This window comes from Tyto alba, unplaced genomic scaffold, assembly GCF_018691265.1.
Source record: "Tyto alba isolate M040663 unplaced genomic scaffold, T.alba_DEE_v4.0 Super-Scaffold_26, whole genome shotgun sequence".
Taxonomy (NCBI): domain Eukaryota; kingdom Metazoa; phylum Chordata; class Aves; order Strigiformes; family Tytonidae; genus Tyto; species Tyto alba.
Window position 1 is genome coordinate 19,836,171 of NW_024881300.1, and position 21,873 is coordinate 19,858,043.

Sequence of the window (21,873 nt, forward strand, 5' to 3'; positions counted from 1 at the left end):
GAAGAGCTCAAAACCTTACACCCAGGATTAAGAGACCTCCTAAATATAGGCTTGCTGTTGCAGGGAATGTAAAAGAACAACAGAGTCACTGAGAACTGTTCTTGAAAAACATTTATTTCTGTAATGGGTTTATAGCACTGACTCCCGGGCCCCAGTACAATACAGTTCCCCCCTACACGTAATTCTGGGGACAACTGCCTTCGATGGGAAAAAAAAAAAGCCATACAAAGAAGCCCCCCTAAACAAACAGTTTGATACCAAATAACTGACGATGTTGTGTTTAACTGCAAAAAACAACAGGGGGGACATAGGCAGAGAAGGCTGCTAGGATTCAGCGGCTGCTATTTTTGCAGACATCATTTAAAAAGGAAATCTATGCATTTCAGTTTCACCTCCTGAGCCCCAGCATTAGGAAAGTCAGATACAAACCCAGAGACCAATGTACACAAAATAGTGAACAAGTGTCCAGACATTTCTAAGCCCCTCAGTTTACTGTGCCATGATGCCTCCAAAAAACAAAACCACCTCCACCTTCAGATCACGTTGGATCTTATTTTTAAGAAGGAGGGATAGAGATGCAGCACATAGCATAGCAACTGTCAAGCAATGTTTAAGGCAAATTTATTCCCATTTATTAAGAGTTGAAGGATTTTTTTTTTTTGTTCGCTTTGTTGTTTAAGCTATTGGATAACATCTCAGCTGGACATTTAAGCTTAGACAATTTAATCAAAGTTCAAGTGAAGTCAACTCAAGTTGATCTGAGCCTAGAACAGCAAAAAATATTATTCCCAAGAATATCAGTCAAAACAAATTTTTAAAAAATTAAAATAATCGATGTTCAGAACTTCCCCGAAACTTTCTCCCCTCAGAGACCAGGTTGAACCCAACTAAAACACACAAACATGCACGCATACGAAGAAGGACACAGTGACAAGCCTCTACAAAGACAATGCTGAATAGGACCAAAGCAGAGCCAAACCTAAATTCCACAGATGCGAGAACATGGACAGAGTTATAAGTAAAAAAAATGGGGGAAAAAGGAAAACAGAACCCCAGAGAGGGATGTTTCATGAGATGGAATGGAAAATAAGTCTGCTGTATGCAAAGAAAGGGAGGTCTTAGGCGCACACACAGAAAGCTGGGGATTTCAGTTGCCTCATCTCTCAGTTGTGTTAGTTTGTTGTGCCTTTCCCCTCCCTTTGAGATCCAGGTGATGGTGCCAGGAGGTCTGTGTGTTTACTCAGTCTGTGCATCATAATTAGCCCCCCCTGCTTTCTTCAACTCATTCTTGATGTAATCCTCATCCAGCTCTTTGTGGTCACTGATCACAAATTCTTTGGCAAAGTTCTGCAAGAGATAAAGAAAAAGCCTGTTAAAAAAGCGGGTATTTGTCCAAGTACCTGAATAAAGACAGGTTGACCAGCCTCCATGAGCTGCATACCCTTAACTACTGTGTTAGGGACAATAAATAGAAAGCAGTGTATGGGACAGAAGACTAGTGATGGCAAAACCCAACACTTAACCTGGAAAAATATTATGTATCTACTTCTACAGTCACTGGCTGCAAGACCCAATCCTGCCCTATGCAACAACTCTTCCTAGTGATAAATGCACAGGTTACATTAGGTCAAGTTTCCTAAGTAGTATGCTAACTTAAAAATTCAAAATTATTGACCTTCTAACCACCACTGACCCTCAGAATAATCTTGGTCAAGCCACTGATCTTATCTGTGCCCTTTTTAGGACCCCTTCTCCTAAAAAAAGAACAGTGTTACACCGCAGTACAGTACAGTATCATACCCCACCAGCTGATAGGAGGATGCTTTGATTAAAGATTTAGCAACACACAGATGGCACCAGGAGCAAATAAGTCTACTTTAGTTGAGAGGAGGAGTCAGTAAATCTACTATCTAATACACATCACGGCCAAAACCAAGATACTGTACCAGGCAGGCTGCTGGTGTTGTTAATAGGCTCCACTGTGCTCTGTGGTCTAATGATCCAAAGTGACCTTTAAGGACATGCTTTATTAATACACTTGTGTACTGCAGGGCAGCTATCTAGCTACTTGAATGCTCTTTGCAACTTAGGGGAGATGGGCAAGGCCTAGGCAGCGTGCTGTGCTGTGAGGTTGTGAACAGAGAAAACCTTTCTCAGAACAGATCGAAGTGAATGGGATCCCAGGGTGCCTTCAGGGCACTTGTCAGCGCAGTGTCACTACAGTCAGGGATTTGTTCCTCTGTGGGGGCTGTCCCTCCTGCCTCATGCATGTGTCTGCACAGGCATTTCACCAAACATGCACATTTGCTTCTTGCTTTAGCATTTTCCTTCCCTTCCTAACCACAACTGAAAACACTGCACGTGTCTTTCCCTTCCCCCCAATACACAGAGGTTTTAGACAGTGTGAAAAACACAAGCATCCGTTGCACTCTGCAGGGCCGGGGACAAACCGATGACAAAAAAAACCCCATGAATTAAAATCCCAACAGCCCTGCTGCAATGTCTCAGAAAAGCTGCAATGCCTGGCTCCCTGTGCAGCAAGCGCCCCAAAAGGTGATGGAAGCTGCTTGAGAGAATGAGGCGATGCTTTGAGAGACAAGCAGTCATCTTGTCCGGGTCTCCCCAGCGCTGGAACAGCCCCAGCACAGCCACGGAGGGGCGATTTCTAATTGGTTTCAGACTCTAAGCTATGGGAGAGTTCTTTATTTGGCAGCGTCTCAAGGGTCTCAGTTTGGGATCAGAGTTTGGTAAAGGAGGGGGTGGAGAAGGATTCAGCTTGAAAGAGCCTCAGCACTTCTTTCATGCGGTGGAAGAAATGGAAGGGAGAGCAAAACTGCTCCCTCCCCCATGCCAGTCTCCCAGCCTGTGGCTGATCCTGTTTCACACTGTAGGAAATCCTCACTACCGAAGTGTTGATTAGGGGCAGCAGGAAAAAAAAAAGCTTATAGCAACTAGGAGAAGCCTTGTGTGCTCTGCTTTAGTTTATCAGCAGCTAGACAAAGTCCTAAGAAATAACAACTGCTTCACAGAACCATTTTGTTCCACGCTTCAATGGTTGGCTTTTCTGATGTGAGGACAGACAGACATTATAGGCACTCATAGCAGAATTCAGGGAAAATGGGAAAGAAATTCTTTAGAGAAAAAAACACTTTTTATTTAGAGATGGGAAATGAAGAGGCCAAGTGCCCAAAACAGCAGATTTAGTCATGCTCACAAACGTCCTACTTCCAGATCTCCTGTGTGAGGTCTCTGCAAAGCTCAGCTCTTCCTAAGACCAGACAAATGACTTTCAATTATTTGATGCTCACTGAGGTGTTCTACCTACATGATTTTTGAGATGAGCCTTTTAAATTTCTTTTCTACGTGCTAACACTTTTAACAAAATTTCCTCAACTCAGGAAGCAAATTATCCAGGACTACTGGAATTCAGTGCTAGTCTTTGCCCAGAGTTTAGTGAGAACTGAGGCAAACCCATAAAATAATTTCTGAGAGGGATTCCATGAGAAGTGTGAGTATTTATAAATGCGGGGAAGGTTTCCTTCAATGCCCACTCTGCAGAATCCAGCTGACTCTGAAACTAAAACTGCAAGTTCACTCATACGTGAACAGAGGGGAACTAAATTATATGTGCCACAAAGTAATTATAATTACTCAGATGTCTTATCAATTAGACAATTACCCATGCCACTGAGACACCTTGCACGGTTTGAACAATCTACCCCTAGCAGTGGCCAGATGGGTTATGTTCCCGGCCACTCTTAAATATCCTCTTAGCTGTCTGGGCCTCCTCTTGTGCCAGATTTGTACCCTCAGAGTGCAATCTGGGTCACTGCTATTAATAACTCTTTGCTTTCTTCCTTTCTGCTGGCAGGTGCTGTCAGGGGCTTCTTTGGTTCTTCACACCAGCTTTACTCACCATGATGTCTCATCAAGCCTGGCCCCATGGGAGAAGATGCTTCCGGTGAGTTTGCTGCCTGGAACTCCTGGTTTTGGTAGCCTGCTTGATCCTTTTTCATTCATAGCCTCCCTTATCACTCTGAATTCACTGTTTGAGCTCTTTGGGGTTGAGCTTTTGTTCAAGGTGCAAATCATGAGAGGAAGGGAGGCATATATATAAGTATAGTTGAGACAGTTGAAACTGCCTCCTGTGTCATCAGGGCAGGAAGACAGGAGGGACTCTGGCTCTCAGATCAGGAGTTTGGGCACCCGTGATCAACAGCAGCACTTTCCAGCCAAGGGCCATCTTATCCAGCATTCACTCTTTTTAGACCCCACTGAAACTGTCAGAATGTAAAACTATTCCCAACTGATTTAACTGGGTCTGATGTTAGCTAGACCAGGCAATGGTCCTTATTTGGAATGACTGTTGTCTGCAATTATAAATAACTGATCACAGCAAACTGGCTCCTGCAAAGCACCAGGAAAAATCCTAGCTTCAAGCGGTTAACAGCAGTGCCAACAGGCATCCTACTTCAGCCAGATTTCTGCTCTGCCACCAGATTTTCTTTCTGCCTGTAAGAGACTGGGGTGGGGAAAGTCCCTGCTTTCTCTTCTCTCACACATACGGATACCTAATGCCTTTCAAGAGAATTGCAGAGGTTACAGCTGCCTGAGGCACAGTGCATAACTCTGATGCTTGGGCCCTGGCTTTTCTGACATGCACCTTCCTTTTACATCCTCCACTTCCTTTTCTCTTCTCCTCCCCCTACCGCCAAGCTTTTTACAATCGCAGCAAGCCCTGTGAGTGAATTCTAGCCTTTATACTCACCCCAGAGTCACCAGCAGCCTACATATAACAAAAACAATGATGCCATTTATCTTTATCACTCTCATGACACAACAGTGACCGTAGTCTCTTTACTTTGCCTGTCAAATCACTGAACACAAGGTAAAAAGTAAGGTTTACTCATGGTTCTTCAATAAACCTATCTAGCACGTGCTTCACTTTGTGCCTGAGTAGCAGAGGGTCACAATTTTGCAATCCAATCCCCTGTGTCAACCTCCCTGCAACCCTACAGAGAGAAAGGGCTCCAACCATGCAGGTCAGGTTGCAAAAGGTGAGCCTGCATCTCTCCCTGGGAAGCATGAAATTTGTACAGCAAGCTCGGTCGAGTCTTTCTCTTCCAGACAACTTTATGAGGGAAAAAAAGGGTGGAGTAGATTTTCTTCCTATTCCAGGCCTGAATGTTTAGCATATGGGGCCATAAAATTTCCCTAAGCTGGCCAAGGGAAAATCTGTCTGGTGCAGATACTGTACCAAAAAGGTCTGCAGAGGCCCTTATAAATCCCAGCATGGGTAGGCGTGAAGCCAGAAGGAAAATCCTTGTATCGTTTACAAACACTTGGGATCTTAGCAGCTAGGGATGGTGCCAGGTAGTCGAGCAGCTTCTTGCTGTTTTTATTTACAACGGGGCTTGCAGCAGCATCCACTGATGTTCCAAGTCCGCAGTTCCTTTGTGCTTAGTGTCACCACTCACATCCACTGGTCTTATTTCCAGTGCTGTTGCAGTACAGAGAAGATGATATCTCCCATGTCTCTTTTCCAGCATGGTATGAGTCCTAGACCTGGGGTCATGGGGAAGAAAGGACATGTTCTATGGCTGTAGGAGAGGTACAGTCTATCAGGGCTTCTCTGAGTACAAGGAGAGCTATAAAGTTACAAGCACCTATATCAATACAATATCACTGCCCTCCAGCCTACTCTGGCTACACCAAACTGGACCAGTGATCAGCTGTCAGAGTCCAAGATATCAGCTAACCCCCTCCCTTTAAATTTACTCCTTGCCAACTTTTATGTGGACCGGTTCCAGTCACTGGAAGAAGCCAGCCCAAACCTCTGGCAAACACATCTCTCAGCAATGGGAACTACATTTCAGCTGATCTGCAAATTCTTCCTATCTGTGCTGCATCCCACTGGAAAAGTCACAGGGCTGTGTGTCAGAAGTGGGGTGATGAGAAGCTGCTTACTCTGGCCTGAAGAAGTTGCTTATACAGTTACCACCTTCTCAAGACTAGCACTAGGAGTGCTTGTAAATCCACATCCATTTGCTATGGTCATTACGGTAAACCAGAATAGGAAAAACAGTCAAAATGAACAATTCTGTTTGCCTTCCCAGCAGGATTTCACTCACCCTCCTGAGAATGTCTCAAAGCCACCATGACATAGCTATTACCACGAGTTTGATTTTCTGACTGCCTCTAACAAAGCTATTAATCCATCTTCCGTTTAGGCCACTGTGCTAATGTGAGAAACCTAATGCACATACATGGAGTTATACGTGTTGTTTCTGTCCTGAGACCAGAGACAGCAATCCTGTAAGTGGGCCCTCTCTCATGGGGTACCAGTGTCAGTGCTGTGAGGAATCCAGATGAAAAGAGAAAGGTGAACAAAAAAGATCTGGCCATGAGCATCAAAGCAGGAACTCAGTAAACTTGTTGACATCACTAAATCCAGGCAAATTCCTCACCAAAAATAATAATGAATAAAATGCCACGAATATTTCCTCACAGAAACGGAGCTGTTTTACCCTGAATATGATTTAGGCAAATAATAGAGCACATGACTTTGTGGGGGCAGGAGTGCTGAAGAAAACAGAGAAGAGTCAAAATCCATGGAAAATAAGACAATCTGGCAAAGGTTGAATAGTCCCTTTGCTGAGACAGCCCTGCAGGAGCATTCAGTCCCATCAGGAAAAAGACCTCCTCGCTGCCTAAGGAAGGGTTAAAATCTGGTAGGAAATGCAGTCATGAAGGGCACCAAGTCCAGTTTTCAGTTCTTCAGCATTTACATCTACACCGGCATTTACATCTACACCAGCAGACCGATTGCCACTCCCAGCCCCACAGCTGTTGTGCCTGGGCTTGTCCTTCCACCAAGAAAAGCGCCATAACATCATCCCTCTGCCTCTCCTCAAAGCAAAGGGGGCCATTCACTGGAAGGTCTGACGCTCCTGTACTTAAAACCCACAGCTGCCAGGTTTCACCTTGTGGGAGTTTTTATGGCTGAACTGAACCTCACGCTGGCAGCCGTTCCTAGCCATTACAAGCAGCTTACAATAGTCTTGATTTCTGGGCTTAAGCTGACTTGTTTCTCCCGGGCTTCTGGCATTAAAGAGGTTAAAACAACAACCCTCAGAGCACAGAGAGTCTCCTGGATGGATTTGTCCTAAGGCTGAATAAGCCACAGCTTGTGCATTTGAAGGAGGTAAAAGGCAGAACCATCCTTACTGCCAAGGACACAAAACAGGAGTTTAAGACAAGCATTGGATGATCTCCTTTTTAGCCAAGTAGAAAATATGCCCAAAGCCTTTCCATTCAGCTGGTGTATACTGCCAGCTGGGTACAACCTTGGCATGCCAGCTAGGGATCGAAGCACAGCTGTGCAGAGACACAAATGCTGTGGGGTCTGCTGCACGCGGGGCTCACTGGAGGCATCTGCCAGCTCACTCACGTGTGCAAGGTAAGCCATGCTACTGCTGGTGACAGAATAGATGCAGCCTTGTAGTTTAAATCATCCTGGCATACTGTTTCATAAAGTTCCCCAGCCATTGAGTTTAGATCATTCTAGATCTGAGTTTAGGCTGTACCTCAGAAACAAACTCCCAAACATCGTAAACATCAGTCTGCAAAGCAAGGGATGTTGTATGCTACTGTCTCCCACCCCTGGGTCTGTCACTGGCCTAGACAGAAGCTCAGTGGAGAAGAGATGGTATACTGCATCACCTTACTCCATGTCTCCATTTACACAGGAAAGTCCGCACACTAGTACTTAGCTATACCCTTAAGAAGATACAGATAAATACTTATTCCCCATCCTGGCCTTTCCTCTAACCTGCTCTCAGCTGAACTACTTGGACCAAGTACTCACAGACTTGATCCAAGATTTCCAGCTGAGGTAAAGAGGAAAGGATGGAAAATAAATGGCTGTGAAAAAAAGCTGCTGGATGTTCCTTAAGTGCGAAATGAATTTATCTTCAATCCAAAATAAATACAATAAATGCAAACCCCATTTTCCATTAAAGAGGTAATAAGGATAGTCCCAAATAAGCAAGAAGTCCTGATTCTCAGCTAATACAGATCAGGAGAACTATGGCTAGTTGCACCAGATGAGATCCATCCCTGTAATTTTACAGTTATTACAGCTAAAAATCAATTGTCCTTTCTTCCTGAGAGATGTTTTGGCAACCTCCTCCGCTGACTATCAGCATTGCTTCCCAAGCCACCTCCCTATAGATTTCACAGCGCCTGCTCCCCCTTCCAAGGGAGGAATATAAAAGCGAGGGCAGCCCAGTTCCCTCTCCTTGCTTTATAATATTTCATCCTTTTGTTCACAAGCCCATAATCTACTCTTCAACAGTTAACATCCCTTGCGTTTTCCTTATGGCAGGTGCTTCTAGGAGACGATTAATAATCACCATGTGTGGACACTCTTTATTCTACGGATGCAACATGGTGGGTTTTGCTTGCTAGGTGGTATTCAAGCTGACTGTCTTTCACTTTGCGTGTCTCAGCAGAAGAACAGTATTTATTGGTGTCTGTTCAGCTTTGAGCAGAGTTCAACTGTAGCTCATCAATGCATCTACAACACAGCAATGAATATAGAGCAGGCCTCAGCTCACACTGGAGCTTTGGTCTTAAATGAAGAGCCACAGCTAGCTTTTGCAAGTATTACAAGATAGTGAGAGCCATTCAAGTTTTATTGAGGGCTTCTCAGACTGAAGAGCTGTTGTTCTGGAATCCCAACCAATCACTTCTGTAGATCACAAAATCAAAGCTGTTGCCTGCTGTACAAAAAGCCTCCTTGTGCCGCACCTCCATGGAAGGGGAGCCATGTCACACAGGGTAAATGCACCTATGGGCCATGCACACAACTAAAACTGCAGAGAGCTGAACTGCATCGATAGCCTAGATTCTCTTCAGGGTTTCTAAAGAAAAAAATTCCTACTTTAGGGTACTACTTATTCTAAATGATGAACCAACACTGAGTCAGATTTGTCATTTATCATTACAGTAAACAACCAACTGTTTTTTTTCTATGCATAACTCACATCTTAAATAATCTCTGTAAAAGTCAGAAGCAGTGGGGTGACTGGGAATGTACTTGAAGGTCAAGAGGACTAGTAAGAGTGAAATAGCTCTGGATAAGTTCCCTCCACTGAATTTCTTGTGGACATTCTTGTCCTCTTTTATTTTGACAGATTATCTGCAAGGTTACATGCATGAGAAGAATAAAATAGTTCTGTTTTTATCCCACTCCACTCAGAGGGACTCAGTAGCACATGTAGAACTATTCAAAATAGTTGTCAAGATAATTTCTTATGGAAAGGAGGTTATCATTGACATGACATTCAGAAATGCTTTGGAGAGGGTTATAGACACGGTTACTCAATGCAAGTGTATTGAGCACAAGTTGTATTGTTTTCATAATTTAGTGCAGATTAATTGGAATGTGAAAGCTTTTAAATAACAGCCAAGAATGGTTAATGTTCCACCAGATTATTAACTCCTACAGACTACTAATCAAAGATGAAACAAGTGAAATTGCAAATTATATGTAACAGACCTGAGGGACATATCTTAGAACAGCATTCAGGAATGCTATTCAACTCAACAGGAATAAATTGTCTAAACATATATTCTTTTTTAAATCTTGGGCTTAGTGACTCTTATATGAGTCATTCATTTGTAGTCTATAATTTCATCTTCAACTACAATTACACAGTTTCAGATGCTTGACATGAACAGAGATTTGCTTTCCTATCTCTCAGGTGTCATTATGGAATGTTCTTTTCAGAATGGACCCCTCTGCGTAGTTGTCATTTTGAAACATTTAGCACCAGTACTTATCTTCTGGAAGTATATGAATTTATTATATTTTTCATGCTTCTTATCTAAGTATAATCTTCTGTATCATACAAACTACTGGTGAATTGAGGGAGACTTCATTCTCATCCTTCATATTGTCCTGTTGGGAGATTTCTTTACATAGGCAAGAATACAATTATTGAGAGAGATTATTTCAATGGTCAGCCTGTTCTCCAAGTGCATAAGAAAGGCCATTTCTCAGGCAGTGAAGAGCTAGCACTAGGTTTAGTTGAAAGAGCTAGTCTTGCTTTAAATACTTCTTCAGAGGAAACATGCTAAACGTTAGCATCTTCTCCATGAAAGTCAGCTTTTTGGCAGCAGTTCTTTGCAGCCTTCCACAATTCACTTCTCTTGTGGCTGTTGCTTGTTTTCACTCACTTGGACTGATCTTGGAGCCTGACAGAGCGAGCCCGGCTTGGAGTGCCCTGGGAGGCCTTGGCTGAGTTAAATGATAAGCTCAGCTGGGGCAGACAAATTCAAGTGAAGCCCTTCCAAGGGGTGTACCAAGCACATTTCTCTTTTTCACTGACACGCCAAGGCCAAACATAAGACTATTCAAATCTAGTTATCTCTTAAGAGCTGTTAGTTAATTGGTACTGATAGGGACTTCAGACTTTAGTTGATTAGATCCATGAACTCATTGTGCAGAGACAAAAGGCCTCAAGAGAAGTTTAAACAAGGGTGTGGGGTTTTCTGTTTAATTTTACCTGCTTAATTTAACACTGCCTTGTTCTTTACTATTCAATATTACATTATTTTCATATTGAGGAAGAAGATGGGAAGCATCTTAATGGTGACAAAGAGGGGAGTGCACATATTCCCTCCTCGTGAAATAGTTAAGAGAATCTTAAGCTCAGAGGTGCTTCTGTATGCCTGAGTGCTCAAAGGGCAGATGTTAAGTCTTCCTAGTAGGAAGACAGGCAATAGGCAACTGTATCCTTTTTAAATGATTAACTGTTAAGTTGAAGGATGATCCAATTTGTCTCCCTCTCTCCTGCTGGTGTTTGTAGAACTAATAACAATGGGAACTGGCAGTTAGAAGCAGAAGGAAGAGGCTACCTGTACTACTTCTTTGACCAGAGTCTTGTCGGTCCCCGTTTTGGCTCTCTGCAGGCCACTGACATCCTCTCCAATCCAAGTGATGAGGGCAAACTTGACTCGCTTGCTCATGGCATCACCGGTGGTGAATCGGACAAAGCCAAACAATCGAACATCATCTGGAGAGACAAAGCAAAAAGGGTAAAATGATTAAAAACAGAAACATCCCTGCCTTGCCATTTCCTGGGGTGAGACTATTGCTCATGACTTAAAGACCAAGCCAAGGCACTGATCCTGTGTTACAACACCACTGTTTGGGACTAACAGGGCAATACAGGGGCTCTTCTCATAGGCCCTTTTCTTGCAAGGTGCATTTTATCAGTGTTCCGTCTGCTTCTTCCTGGGGTGCTCTGAGCTACTGGGAGGAAACTGGCTGTGCTGGCCACCCCATGCCTCATCAGTGTGTTGCTAGTGAGTTTGGAAACGGCTAAAATGCAGTCAACAGGCAGTTCAAGAGCATAGAGCTAACCCCCCTTATTCATTCAGCCAGATGATTCACCTGCAGGCCACTGGTCAAGAAGGGAAGAAAGTGAATTCCCAGTGTCTCTTTCTTACAGGACAGCAGGATTTAGGGTCATATTTTAAAACATATTCCCAGAAACTGGCCATTGTGCAAATCTGGCTCCTTCCCTTCAGCAATGTTTCTGGCTCACCTGTAGTATGAGTTTACAAGAAGGAGGGGAGAAGAAGGAGCAAAAGAAAAATTTGCAATTGCTTCTCCAGATGTGTTTTTCTATTTCTTCCAAAGCCCTGTAGAAAAAGGCCTTGGATGTTAGAACTGTTCTGATCTTTGTTTCACAGCTGGTTTCTGCTATATCATGCCAGACTAGTTATTTAGTCTGGCCATATGTGTAAAAACCTTGTAAGCTCCTTGTCTCGAAGAGTTTGTTCCTTCATTGCAGGGTGACTCATCAACTGAAGGCAGTTGGACGCCTTCATGATCACAGGCACTTAAAAGCGTGTGATACCATCCACTCATATCCCCAGCCTTGGTGGCATGCACGATGCTGGAGCCTTCCACCAGGATTGTGCAGAGCAGGTGGGCAGTTGTGCAATCGTGGAATATACCTAATCATAGCTACTTCATCTGTTACAGGTCACTCAAGACCTTTTAAATGAAATGAGATGACTCAAAAATAAAAGAACAAACTTGCTGTTTGAAAAGAATCATGTTAATCCTGGTTACGCTTGTTGTGACCAGCTCAACATGTTTTATAGTTATTTGCTGTCTTGACAACTGCCAGGTGAAAATGCAGGCTCCAGGTGTAGCAATGTTTGCCAACATCCCCCATCCTTGGATCCGTTACAGCATGCTCCATGAATGGTCAGGACAGCCCCAGGAGCTCTGGGGATAGGAAAGAAGCAGCTTGAAATTGCTCATCCCCAGAAAATAAGCTGCTAGAAATCAATGCAAAAAAGTGTGATTTTCTCTGAAAGCTGGCAGATCTCAGAGCTTCTTTAACACTTTGTTTTGCCAAAGTGTGAGTGAAGACAACTTACCCTGGATAAAAGATAAGAAGTTTTAAAGTCTGAAAAAAACCCACCTGTGCTCTCCCTATTTTGTTCTCTGTGTACTTTTTTGCCACTGCCAGAGGACTACTGGGGAAAATTGGAAAATGGATTTGGGGAGGCGTGTGAGCCAGTACAGTGTTTAAAACAAACTCCTCTAAAGATTTCAAACTTGAAACAAAGAGAAAGAAAGAGATCTTACTCAAAAAAAAAATCCACATGGATCTTTGGAAGGAGAAGAGTCGTGGCTATCAACAGTGCAGGCAAACAAAACTCTCTCATATACCCTGTTACTGTCAAGTACAAAAACGCACTGAGAGACTCCTGTTTCTGACAGTAAGTCCTCTTCCCAAGATTGATTAGAACCATAAATGAACCACCAGGAAATACCGAAGGTGAAGAGAGACAGTAAATCCCCTAGCGTTACTATTAACAGTTCTATGAAAAAAACTTGCTTTCCCAGATCTGACAGTAAAGGAGGACACACTCTGCTAAGAATTGTACTGTGGTTCCTATGGGAACACAGTGCTGGAAGGCACTTTAATGTCATCAAGTCCTGGCCCCTACTATACCATAACCGTGTCACAGCCCTTCCCATGGACCCATCACTTTCCACCTTGGATATGTAGGTTTTTCATCTCTGCCTTTTCTACCAAACACTGTTACAGATCCCAAAGACTGCTTTGGAATGTGTCCTCCTTATAATAAAGATAATGCAAACATATAATGAATGTGAAGAATTCTAAGTTTTCCAGCAGTGCTTTTTCATAACAACGTAGAAAGGAGGTTGAAGGAATTTATCTGTCAGCATGAACTTTAATTTGACACGAACCCACAGATCACTGGCATCAGCAGGATTTGCTTCTCAGCAGAAGAGTATGAGTGCTTTCCTGTCCTGTCTGAAAGCAGCTTGATCAGCGGAACCAAAGAGAGCCAAGCCCAGCAATTCCACGTGGGCTTTTATCTATTAGATCACCTACTACTCAGTGACTATGAGCAACTCTTACTTCATCATGTTAAGTCCCAGTAAGTTTAATGGGCAGTGGAGGTTGGATGTGGGGCTCTGAGTCACCATCTTGGGCAGAATTTACCTGGGGCTGGTTTACTTGTGGGGGCTTGAAAGGTTACACCCCATCTGCGTGCTTTCTCCTGTCTCCCCATGGAGGTTGTATCCCCACAGTAGGCAGAACAGGCACTTCAGCTGCCACAATTTTCAGGCCAGTGTATTTAATATAAACTACCAATATGTGATGCTTTAACTTGATGTGCCAGTCTGTGAATTGCAGCAGCTGAGGAGCACTTCAGCAGCTGCAGAAAAAGCCGGGAGGGACTGTGAATTGGAGCCCTTAGCAATTAACATGTCTCTTTTCCTAAATGGGCAAGAGGGACAGATGTGGAGGGTTTTAGCACTAGTTCAGCCTGGGTATGATCCCCTCCAACAGCAGGTCAAAATCCCTGAGCAGAAGTGTTTGAGTTTCACAATTAGTCTGAAGCATGTTCAGAGCGATAAGGGAATCAAAACACAAGGTCTTTTATACTCCCAGATTTCCTCTTTCACAGTTAATCAGTTCTACCCTGCCAGATCACCTTGCTGCGCTGGAAGTCATCAATGCCACCAGTGCCAACTCCCCTAGAAATCTCAAGGCATTAATATCCACCCCCCACCTTTTCACACTTACAGTGGTTTTAGGAGTTTGCTGGGTACGTGGGGGAGTATAATAAATCATAGAGAGACAGTAGATTTCCTCTGAAAGAGGAAATCCTGCCTAGCTCTATGCAACTACTTTCCTAGTCACTAAGCCATGAATTTCAGGGCAGAGAAAAGCAAGTAATAGATCTGGGTAGAACAGAAATAGCATCTGTATTTCAGAAGATCTCACATGTTACAAACAGCAGAAATTAACAATGTTAATCCCTACTAATATCACTACTCCTTTAACTATGGTTGTACAGCATGACAATAGGGTTACAGAAACAATGAAAAGTACAATGAATGCCTTAATGAACATCACTTAGTATTTTTCTCCAAACCCTTTACTTATCAGTAGGCAGAATTTTCCAAATATACTGATTAAGCTGCCCTTGGCTGTCAACAAAGCTCGATGCCAAGCTGCAGAGATTTCCTTGATGGTATTCTCCTGTTTTCCATCCACTCAAACCCTTTGGTTCAGCTGTACTAAAAAATTCCCCATTAGATTAAAATGCACTGACTCATCAGTAAAAGATAATAGCTGCAGAAAAGAAATACACTGTCAAAAGCTTCACAGTTCTTAGTCCTATGGCTCTGAATGGCCAAGCCAGAGACATGCTAAAATAAGGCCACCGCTCTCAGCTTCACCTGCCTGCTAAATCAAGGTCACATACAGAAGGCAGCTGATAGAATGATCTGCTTTTGTGTTGTCCAGCAATGAATTATTGATGGCACATGGCAGGTTTCATGAAGGATTTATTTTGTTTGTTTCAGTTGCATTCATTTTCGATTAATTTGTCAATTTTCCACCTCTTCAGTTGCCCCTGTAGTCATGTGGCTAGAAGTGCAGAGAGAAAACCCTTCCTACATCTTACTACACTGTTTTTTCCCTCTTTAACCCTGTACCAAAGTGTGTGTCTCTCTGACGTAATGCTGCAGACCACACAGACATGTTCATTAAGTCATTTAAGACAAATACAAAATGTTTGACCTCAGGACTGTAACCCCAGGGCGTGCTGTAGCTGGGGCACCAAACCTCCCGATGTGACTTGGGGTGGCTGACATGGTGTCCTGGGTGTGAGTGAGTGGTGGGGGAGCTCAAACCATGACACATGGGTACAGGGCACTTCGGACACGAGTGCATGGGGAGGCTGAGGATGACCCCACACTGACTTTTCCTGCTTTCTCTGGTCCAGTGAAGCCACCAGCAGTGTTTCATCAGAATGAGTTGCTGTCACCCCAGTGACGGTGGTCCTGTAGTGGCCTCTCTCCTGGAGGGTCAGGAGACTGGAGGGCAGAATGGGAGGAAACAGGGGATCCAGCTAATCTTTGTTCCCCTTCCCTGAAGGAAGGAATGGTTGCGTTTGTTGGCCAGAAGTAAGGGCCAGGCAGGCCCCAAAACAAAGGGCATGCAAAAGATAAAACACTCTTCTTTACCTGCTCTTATGGTAAAGATGGTACAGGATGGTAAAATGCAGACCCACAGCCATGCTATTTTAATCAAGCAACACAAAACTAAACTGAATGCAAAGAATTACTGTTTCAGTGCAGAACCCAACCTGATGAGTTACTCCCACAAAAATGAGTGAGAATATTCCCTAAAACAAGCTCCTGTGCATTGCAAGGGACAGTCTAAGCCACAGCTCCAGCTGGCAGCCAGGAGATCGCTGTCAAACCCAGGCAGCTTCAGCTGACCCTCCCACGAGCACGACTTTCACAGCGCACGGGGAGGGCACAGGAGCTGGGAAACGCTGCAAAGGCAGTGTGAGGTTCCCATAAGCCACCCGTGGCCCCAGGTCTTCCTTTAAATAGATATTAAGGGAAAGCAGGCAAGCCAAACATTAAAGAGGAAAAACAAAAGCAGTAGGAGGCTGATTTACAAAGCCCATTTTAGCAACTTAAGATGTAGCCAAATACAGGTAAGTGCCTATCTCATTATATGTCCGTGTGCATTTTTACAAATCTTTCCTACAACCCAAGGTGCCAACGTAATCTTGGTGATTGCTCAACTCTTAGCTCCTAAATTTTATATGCAGGCCAGGCCTTATAGGACAATTGTCATAAGCCCAAAAGAGCTTGAATTTGTCTTAGGAGCGAATTCTATTTCTATTTTCTTCCTAATATTTTATGTCAGCCAGAAATTATTTTATAGGGTAATTATTTCAGACCAAAGATTTTCAGTTCCTCTTTGTGCTGAATGCACGGTGTGGTTTTGGTTTGATCTTTTCAGACACATGAATAACTATCCCATTTCATGCTGTCACTGCAATTATTTATCTGGACCGGGGCTTTCCAAATAAAAGGCTCATTATTTCTTTTGTCAGAGATGCATTGAAAAACAACTGTTCACATGTGGCACGGGAGGGAAACACAGTCTTCCGACCTCTCCATTACTTAATGGCAGAATACACACTTTAAAAAAAATGAAAGTAAGCTTTGTAGTACAGAACCTGAGGCAAGCTGTCCGGTGCAGTCAGATATTACTGACACACACAAAAGTTTAAGCGAATGGTTTTGACCTGACTTTTAGTTCAGTATCTTAGTTGCATGTCATTCAACTCTTCTCAGCAACAGCATCACCAGCCCAGTTATGAGACTCTGAAATTAAAAACAACAACAAAAAAACCCCAAGAACCTTCACATCCTTCCGTACAATAACCTTCAACTCTTATCTGTGTTTCTGGCTTCAAATTCTCCAGCTCAGCTGTTTTTTAAAAGTGTACTGATGGCACGTACTTCTAAACAACAAATTAATGCTACGTCTGGACCCATGCCATCCGCAGAGTCAAGATCTGTAACTGTGAAGTAAAATGGATCAAAAGCCTTGAATTAAGTCCTTGTTTAATGCAGGGGTAATCTCTGCTGTTAAACCCAATGAAAAATGTCCTTAGCCAGAAGACGCAGGGGGTGTCTACACTGTGTTTAAAGACCCTGACACAATTAATGTCCTCAGCTCTGGTCTCCAGACTCTCTGGGTCAGACAAAGGCCAATACAGTCACGTACTCTGGTCATTATGCAGGACTGCGAGAGGACATGCCACCTCCTAATCATGTGAGGACTCTACTGTGCCAGTGGTTTAAACCAACCTCCGTAACTTTACTTTGGGATAGGCTGGAGGAGAGGTGTTCACACATCTGGGGGACAGAGAAGACTACTGCCTGAGACTGAAGCAGAGTCTACTACCTCCCAGCCAATGTGTTTGAGTTGTCTTGTGGCCTGACACCGACCTTGACAGCAACTGATAAGCAAAAGTCCAGGGTTCAGGCTGTGTTTGCAGCATAATCCTGGGACCCTTAACAAAAGGGTCCTGAAGAAGCTTTTCTTACTGTGTTTTCTTCCTTTAAGAGTGGCAGTTGCTGTCCCCAAACAGTGGGATGGGAAAAGGATGATAGTTTGATTATGCAGTTCCTTAAACTTTTCTGCTAGCACACAAAACTTAGTAAAGAGCTTAGGAAGAAAAAGCCTCCACCCCAGGATATATGACATGCAGGTCTGATGTGCAGTGTGTATCCAAGAGTAGAGAGCAGTGAGAGTAATGAAACCTGCACAAGACAGACAGGCTGGAGAGCAGTTCCTGGCTCAGGGCATGGGCCTCGGCCCCAGAAACTCAGCATCCCACTGTGCCATGCGCTCCTTCAACAGCAGCCCACGGAGCATTGCTGCAGGTTTGCACAGAGCTGGTTTCTAACATGGTCTTTTTGAACTGCTACTTCCATTAAAAGAAGCAATTTCAGTTTCCTGCTTTTCCCTTTGTCCTCAACCACTCTCGTTCCCTGAGGAGGCTGGCAGAATCAGTAGTGGGTTGGGCCGTGGTCTACATGAAAAGGGTTATGTATGGGGGGAAGAAAAAGCAAAAATACAGCCGTGCTACCAACAACCCCCTCCAGCGCTTCCTAACCTCTGTTGTTGCACAAGGCAGGATATCCACCACAGGCAAATGTCTTCCAAACTGGTACAAAAACCTTCCTGGTCTCAGAGCCACATGAATTAGCACACACTGACACCGCCTGCTCTGTAATATAATGCCCTGGGGGAAAGCAATATGTACTGCATACCGAAGGTGCTTTTAATAAGAATGGTTATTAGAGAGAGCGGGGGACACAGACGTTTGCCACTCAGAACAGCACTGAAATAGATGGTGCAGAAAGTAGAACAGGGCAAGCTCTGATGGAGGGGCTTGGTGACACTCTGCACACTGAGGTTTTCAATTCCAGCTCCCGCTCTCACCTTCAACTACCAAATTATGTTCAGCTTCCACCAGAAGCAGCTGCAGTATTTTGTGGCTTTCAGGGCAGTGTTTTTCACAAAACAGGAATTCAAAATAAGGAAGTAAGTTCATTCTGATGCCAGTTTTTAAAATCTTTTAATCACATTTTCTGAAGCTGTTTGCATTGATAGTGGCTCTTCTCCCCTCCAGCAAACTGTAGAAGGAGATGGGGTGTGGACCAGGAGGGAAGAGATGTAGCAATAGGAAGAAACAATATTTAGCAGCTCTTCCCATCCCTTCCTACTCTTTTTTACTGACTTTGTTTCAGTAGAAATATTCCAGACAGCTCGACTTCATAGTAACATTTGTCACCTTTCTTCCAGATGGGAAGGAAAGCTCTAACTTCACTGCTGGCACAAGCCTTATTTTCTGACTACGTCTAGTGGTCCAGGCGAAGGGTTGCTGCACAGATGGAGGAACCAAAACTTGCATCTCTTGCTTCCCCAACTGCTGCACCGTAATTCGTGGGTGGAGGAAAATCCTTTCCAGCACTTCGCCAAGAAGCCGGTACCTGAATTTCCCACTTTCTTTAAGCCTCCAACAACTGTGCTCCAGCGGTAGGTTTGAGGACAACCTCTTGGCCCTGGTTTGCCAGGGAGCAGCCCACACCAGGTACATGCCAAGGGAGAGGGAGCAATGGAGCAGCTATAAGGGATTTAGCTGCACACATTAAAGGCTAACAATAGGCCACAGTCTGCCCCACAGATGCCCTTTACTTAACTCTTCCCTTACCATGCTTATGCCTAAAATATACAAAATTTCCTTTTGCTGTAAAAATGCTTCAGTATTGGGGCCAGCTTGGCATTTTGCTAGTATAAAACAAGCTTTCCTTAAACTCTGTCTGTTTATAAATAAGGGTTTGGCACATGCAAATGATGGCAAGAAAAAAAACTGGCCATATTCCAAAGTGCAGTACGGGCCTCCATTGGTTGTTATAATGCATCCTACCCAGCCCAACCGGTGCCTGCTCTCTGCCAAAGCCCTTCTGCCTGCTTAGCCACTGGCTAGAAGTATTCCCTTTGCTACAGAAAGGAAGACAGGAACTGTTCTTGAGAGTGTGCCACTCCAGACAAAATATTAAAAATCAGTTCAGATAAAATAAAACATGGACTCCTTAAAAACAAGGAGAGAAAATAAATGGGAAGGTTCCTCTGCAAGTCTCAGATGTCTGGAGACCATGGAGATGCTCAGTTATCTTGGTCAGCAGAGAAGACAGAGGACATGGCACTCTGATACTGAAGCCGTTGACCTCCCAAGAAAACTACTAACCCTTTAGATAACATTGGCATGAACTTCACAAGTGCCGAGCCCTGGGTTTCCCCATATGCCAGGTAATTGTTTTTTTTCCTTATGTTGCCCATTAAGAAGAGCTGAGTGGGAAGGAGTTCTTGCAGCACAGGGTATCAGCTCTTCTGACATCATCTACAAGCGGATCCTTTTCTGTATCAAGAATTTTTCCTGCAAAGGTCTCAAGAACAGCTGGAAACAAGTAGCTGTGTTAATCCTAGTGAGACCTCCCTGCAAATGTCATAGCAGAGCAGTCTAAACCATCTTGATTTAGTGGCAGCTTTCCAAGAGCTAAAATGTACTTTTCTCCTATGATATTTATTGACTGATAAATATCAGTCTGGTCCTGCCCTCATTTAAGTTACTGGAAGTCCTCCCATCCAGCTCAGTAAAATACAGCCAAGCCCCAGGACTCAACAGACCACTTGGGACAGGCACTGGTGTTCCAGTAGCTGTGGGACTCTGCCGACAGCACCTCCGGGACTCGCCCCACCTCGGGAAGGGAGACACTGCTCAGTGCACAATTCCTTCGCAATACAGATACCTAATTCTAAACGCACAGATTAACTGTAATACTTGATTGTAGAGTAGCTCGATGAGTGAGGAAGACTTTGTTATAGTCCAGTATTACAAATGCTTCAAACCTCGTGTCACTTGGTGACATTATTAAATAGCAGCCAGGATAGGAGGAAAAGCTACACAATTCCCCCTTAGAAGTTATTTTGAGAAAAATCAGTCTGCTTGTGTAAAACATGTCAAAAGTTAAGATCTGACAAAGTTAAATATTCTTCAATTTGTTTTCATTTTCCCCAGGCTTTGTTTCTCCTGTTAATGTTCTACAACTGACAGTTCAACAATCAACTGCCACGTTTAAACCTAGAGCCGCAACTGTTGCGGTTGTGCAACACCACATACACGATTGTTTTCAGTGCTGTATTGTTCAAGCCAATCTTTGGCATAACCACTCTCTTCTCAGGTTTCATGTTCTTAAAAAATCTGAGCAAGCCTTCTAACTGCAGTTACTTTAGTGCTATGAATACAATTTACAGAAGAATTTTATTGCAAAATGATCTGTATGACTGCATCTTTTTAGCCACAAAAAAATTGAGTCTTTTTTGCTCTGAAACTGCAGTGCTAAACAAGAAGACCATTTGTAATCAAGCATTTTATCTTGTTTATAACTGAGAAGCAATGAAAAAATGTGCAAAGGGGGGAAAAGAAAGCCCAAAGGACCTTAAGTCTAAGGGTGAGACAAAGGACCGGCTGGACTATGGACTTCAGGGAGTTTCACTCTGTGGCGGCTGCAAACCCGATCATGCAGGACTGGGCAGACACAGGGAAGCAGCAGCTCTAATTCCAGTTTACCCAAGTTTTCTCCCGTCCTTTCCCCCCTTGCACCGGGCAGCAGGAAACACAGCAAGGTGCCAAAGCAATCAACACGGAGCTTACCTGTGCACTTCCTTTTAAAGGTTTCATAGTCTACCCCTTGGTCTCCAGGGACGATTGTAGAGCCATTGTATTTAAAAGTCACCCTTTGGAAGGAGGCAAAGAGAAGGGGAATAATACATTTAAAAGTTGCCCTTTGGGAAGGGGAAAAGGAAAGGGGAGCAATCCATTTAGAAGTCGCCCTTTGGTAAGGGGAAAAGAGAAGGGGAATAATACATGTAAAAGTCACCCTTTGGGATGGAGGAAAGGGAAGGCAAATAATAGATTGAACAGTCAGCCTTTAGGAAGGGAAAGGAGGAGATGGGGAAGAATATGCTATACAAACCCACCCTTTAGGAGGGGGGGACGAGGAGAAGGGGAATAAGGTCTACAGAAGTCACCCTTTCGGGAGGGGGAAGAGAAGAAGGGGAATAACAGAGCACCGGTGCCTGGCCGGGAGATGCCGGGGGGCCACCTACCAGTTCACCTCGGTGCCATCGTCCCTGACGAGGTTGTACGCCTCCCTGCACGCCTCCTTGTCGATTTTGGTGGCCATGGGGGCGGCCGGCCGCGCCGGGGACGGGGAGGGGGGGGGGGGGGGGAGGGTCGGGGAGCGCGGAGCGGCGCGGAGCAGGGGGAGGGGACCACCGCCGCTGCCGCCGCTGCTGCTGCTGCTGCTGCCGCTGCCGCCGCTGCCTCTGCCGCTCCGCACCGCGCAGCGCCGCGCAGCGC

At 44.3% G+C, this 21,873-nt stretch overlaps 2 protein-coding genes across 2 annotated transcripts in view; one reads left to right on the forward strand and one right to left on the reverse strand.

Moving 5' to 3' along the window:
* KLHL36 (kelch like family member 36) overlaps positions 1–21,873 on the forward strand; it is an 80,117-nt gene that overhangs the window by 37,325 nt on the left and 20,919 nt on the right. The window contains exon 2 of the mRNA XM_042797463.1: positions 3,872–3,961. Within this exon, the coding sequence (XP_042653397.1) occupies positions 3,943–3,961 (19 nt within the window). The 5' untranslated portion in view covers positions 3,872–3,942. The remainder of the gene's footprint in view (positions 1–3,871; positions 3,962–21,873) is intronic.
* Positions 97–21,779, reverse strand: COTL1 (coactosin like F-actin binding protein 1). Its single transcript, XM_032990689.2, has 4 exons — positions 21,621–21,779; positions 21,166–21,248; positions 10,924–11,081; positions 97–1,347 (listed from the first exon to the last, which is right to left on the reverse strand). The coding sequence occupies exons 1-4, from the start codon at positions 21,695–21,697 to the stop codon at positions 1,237–1,239; spliced, it is 429 nt and encodes a 142-aa protein (XP_032846580.1). The 5' UTR covers positions 21,698–21,779; the 3' UTR covers positions 97–1,236.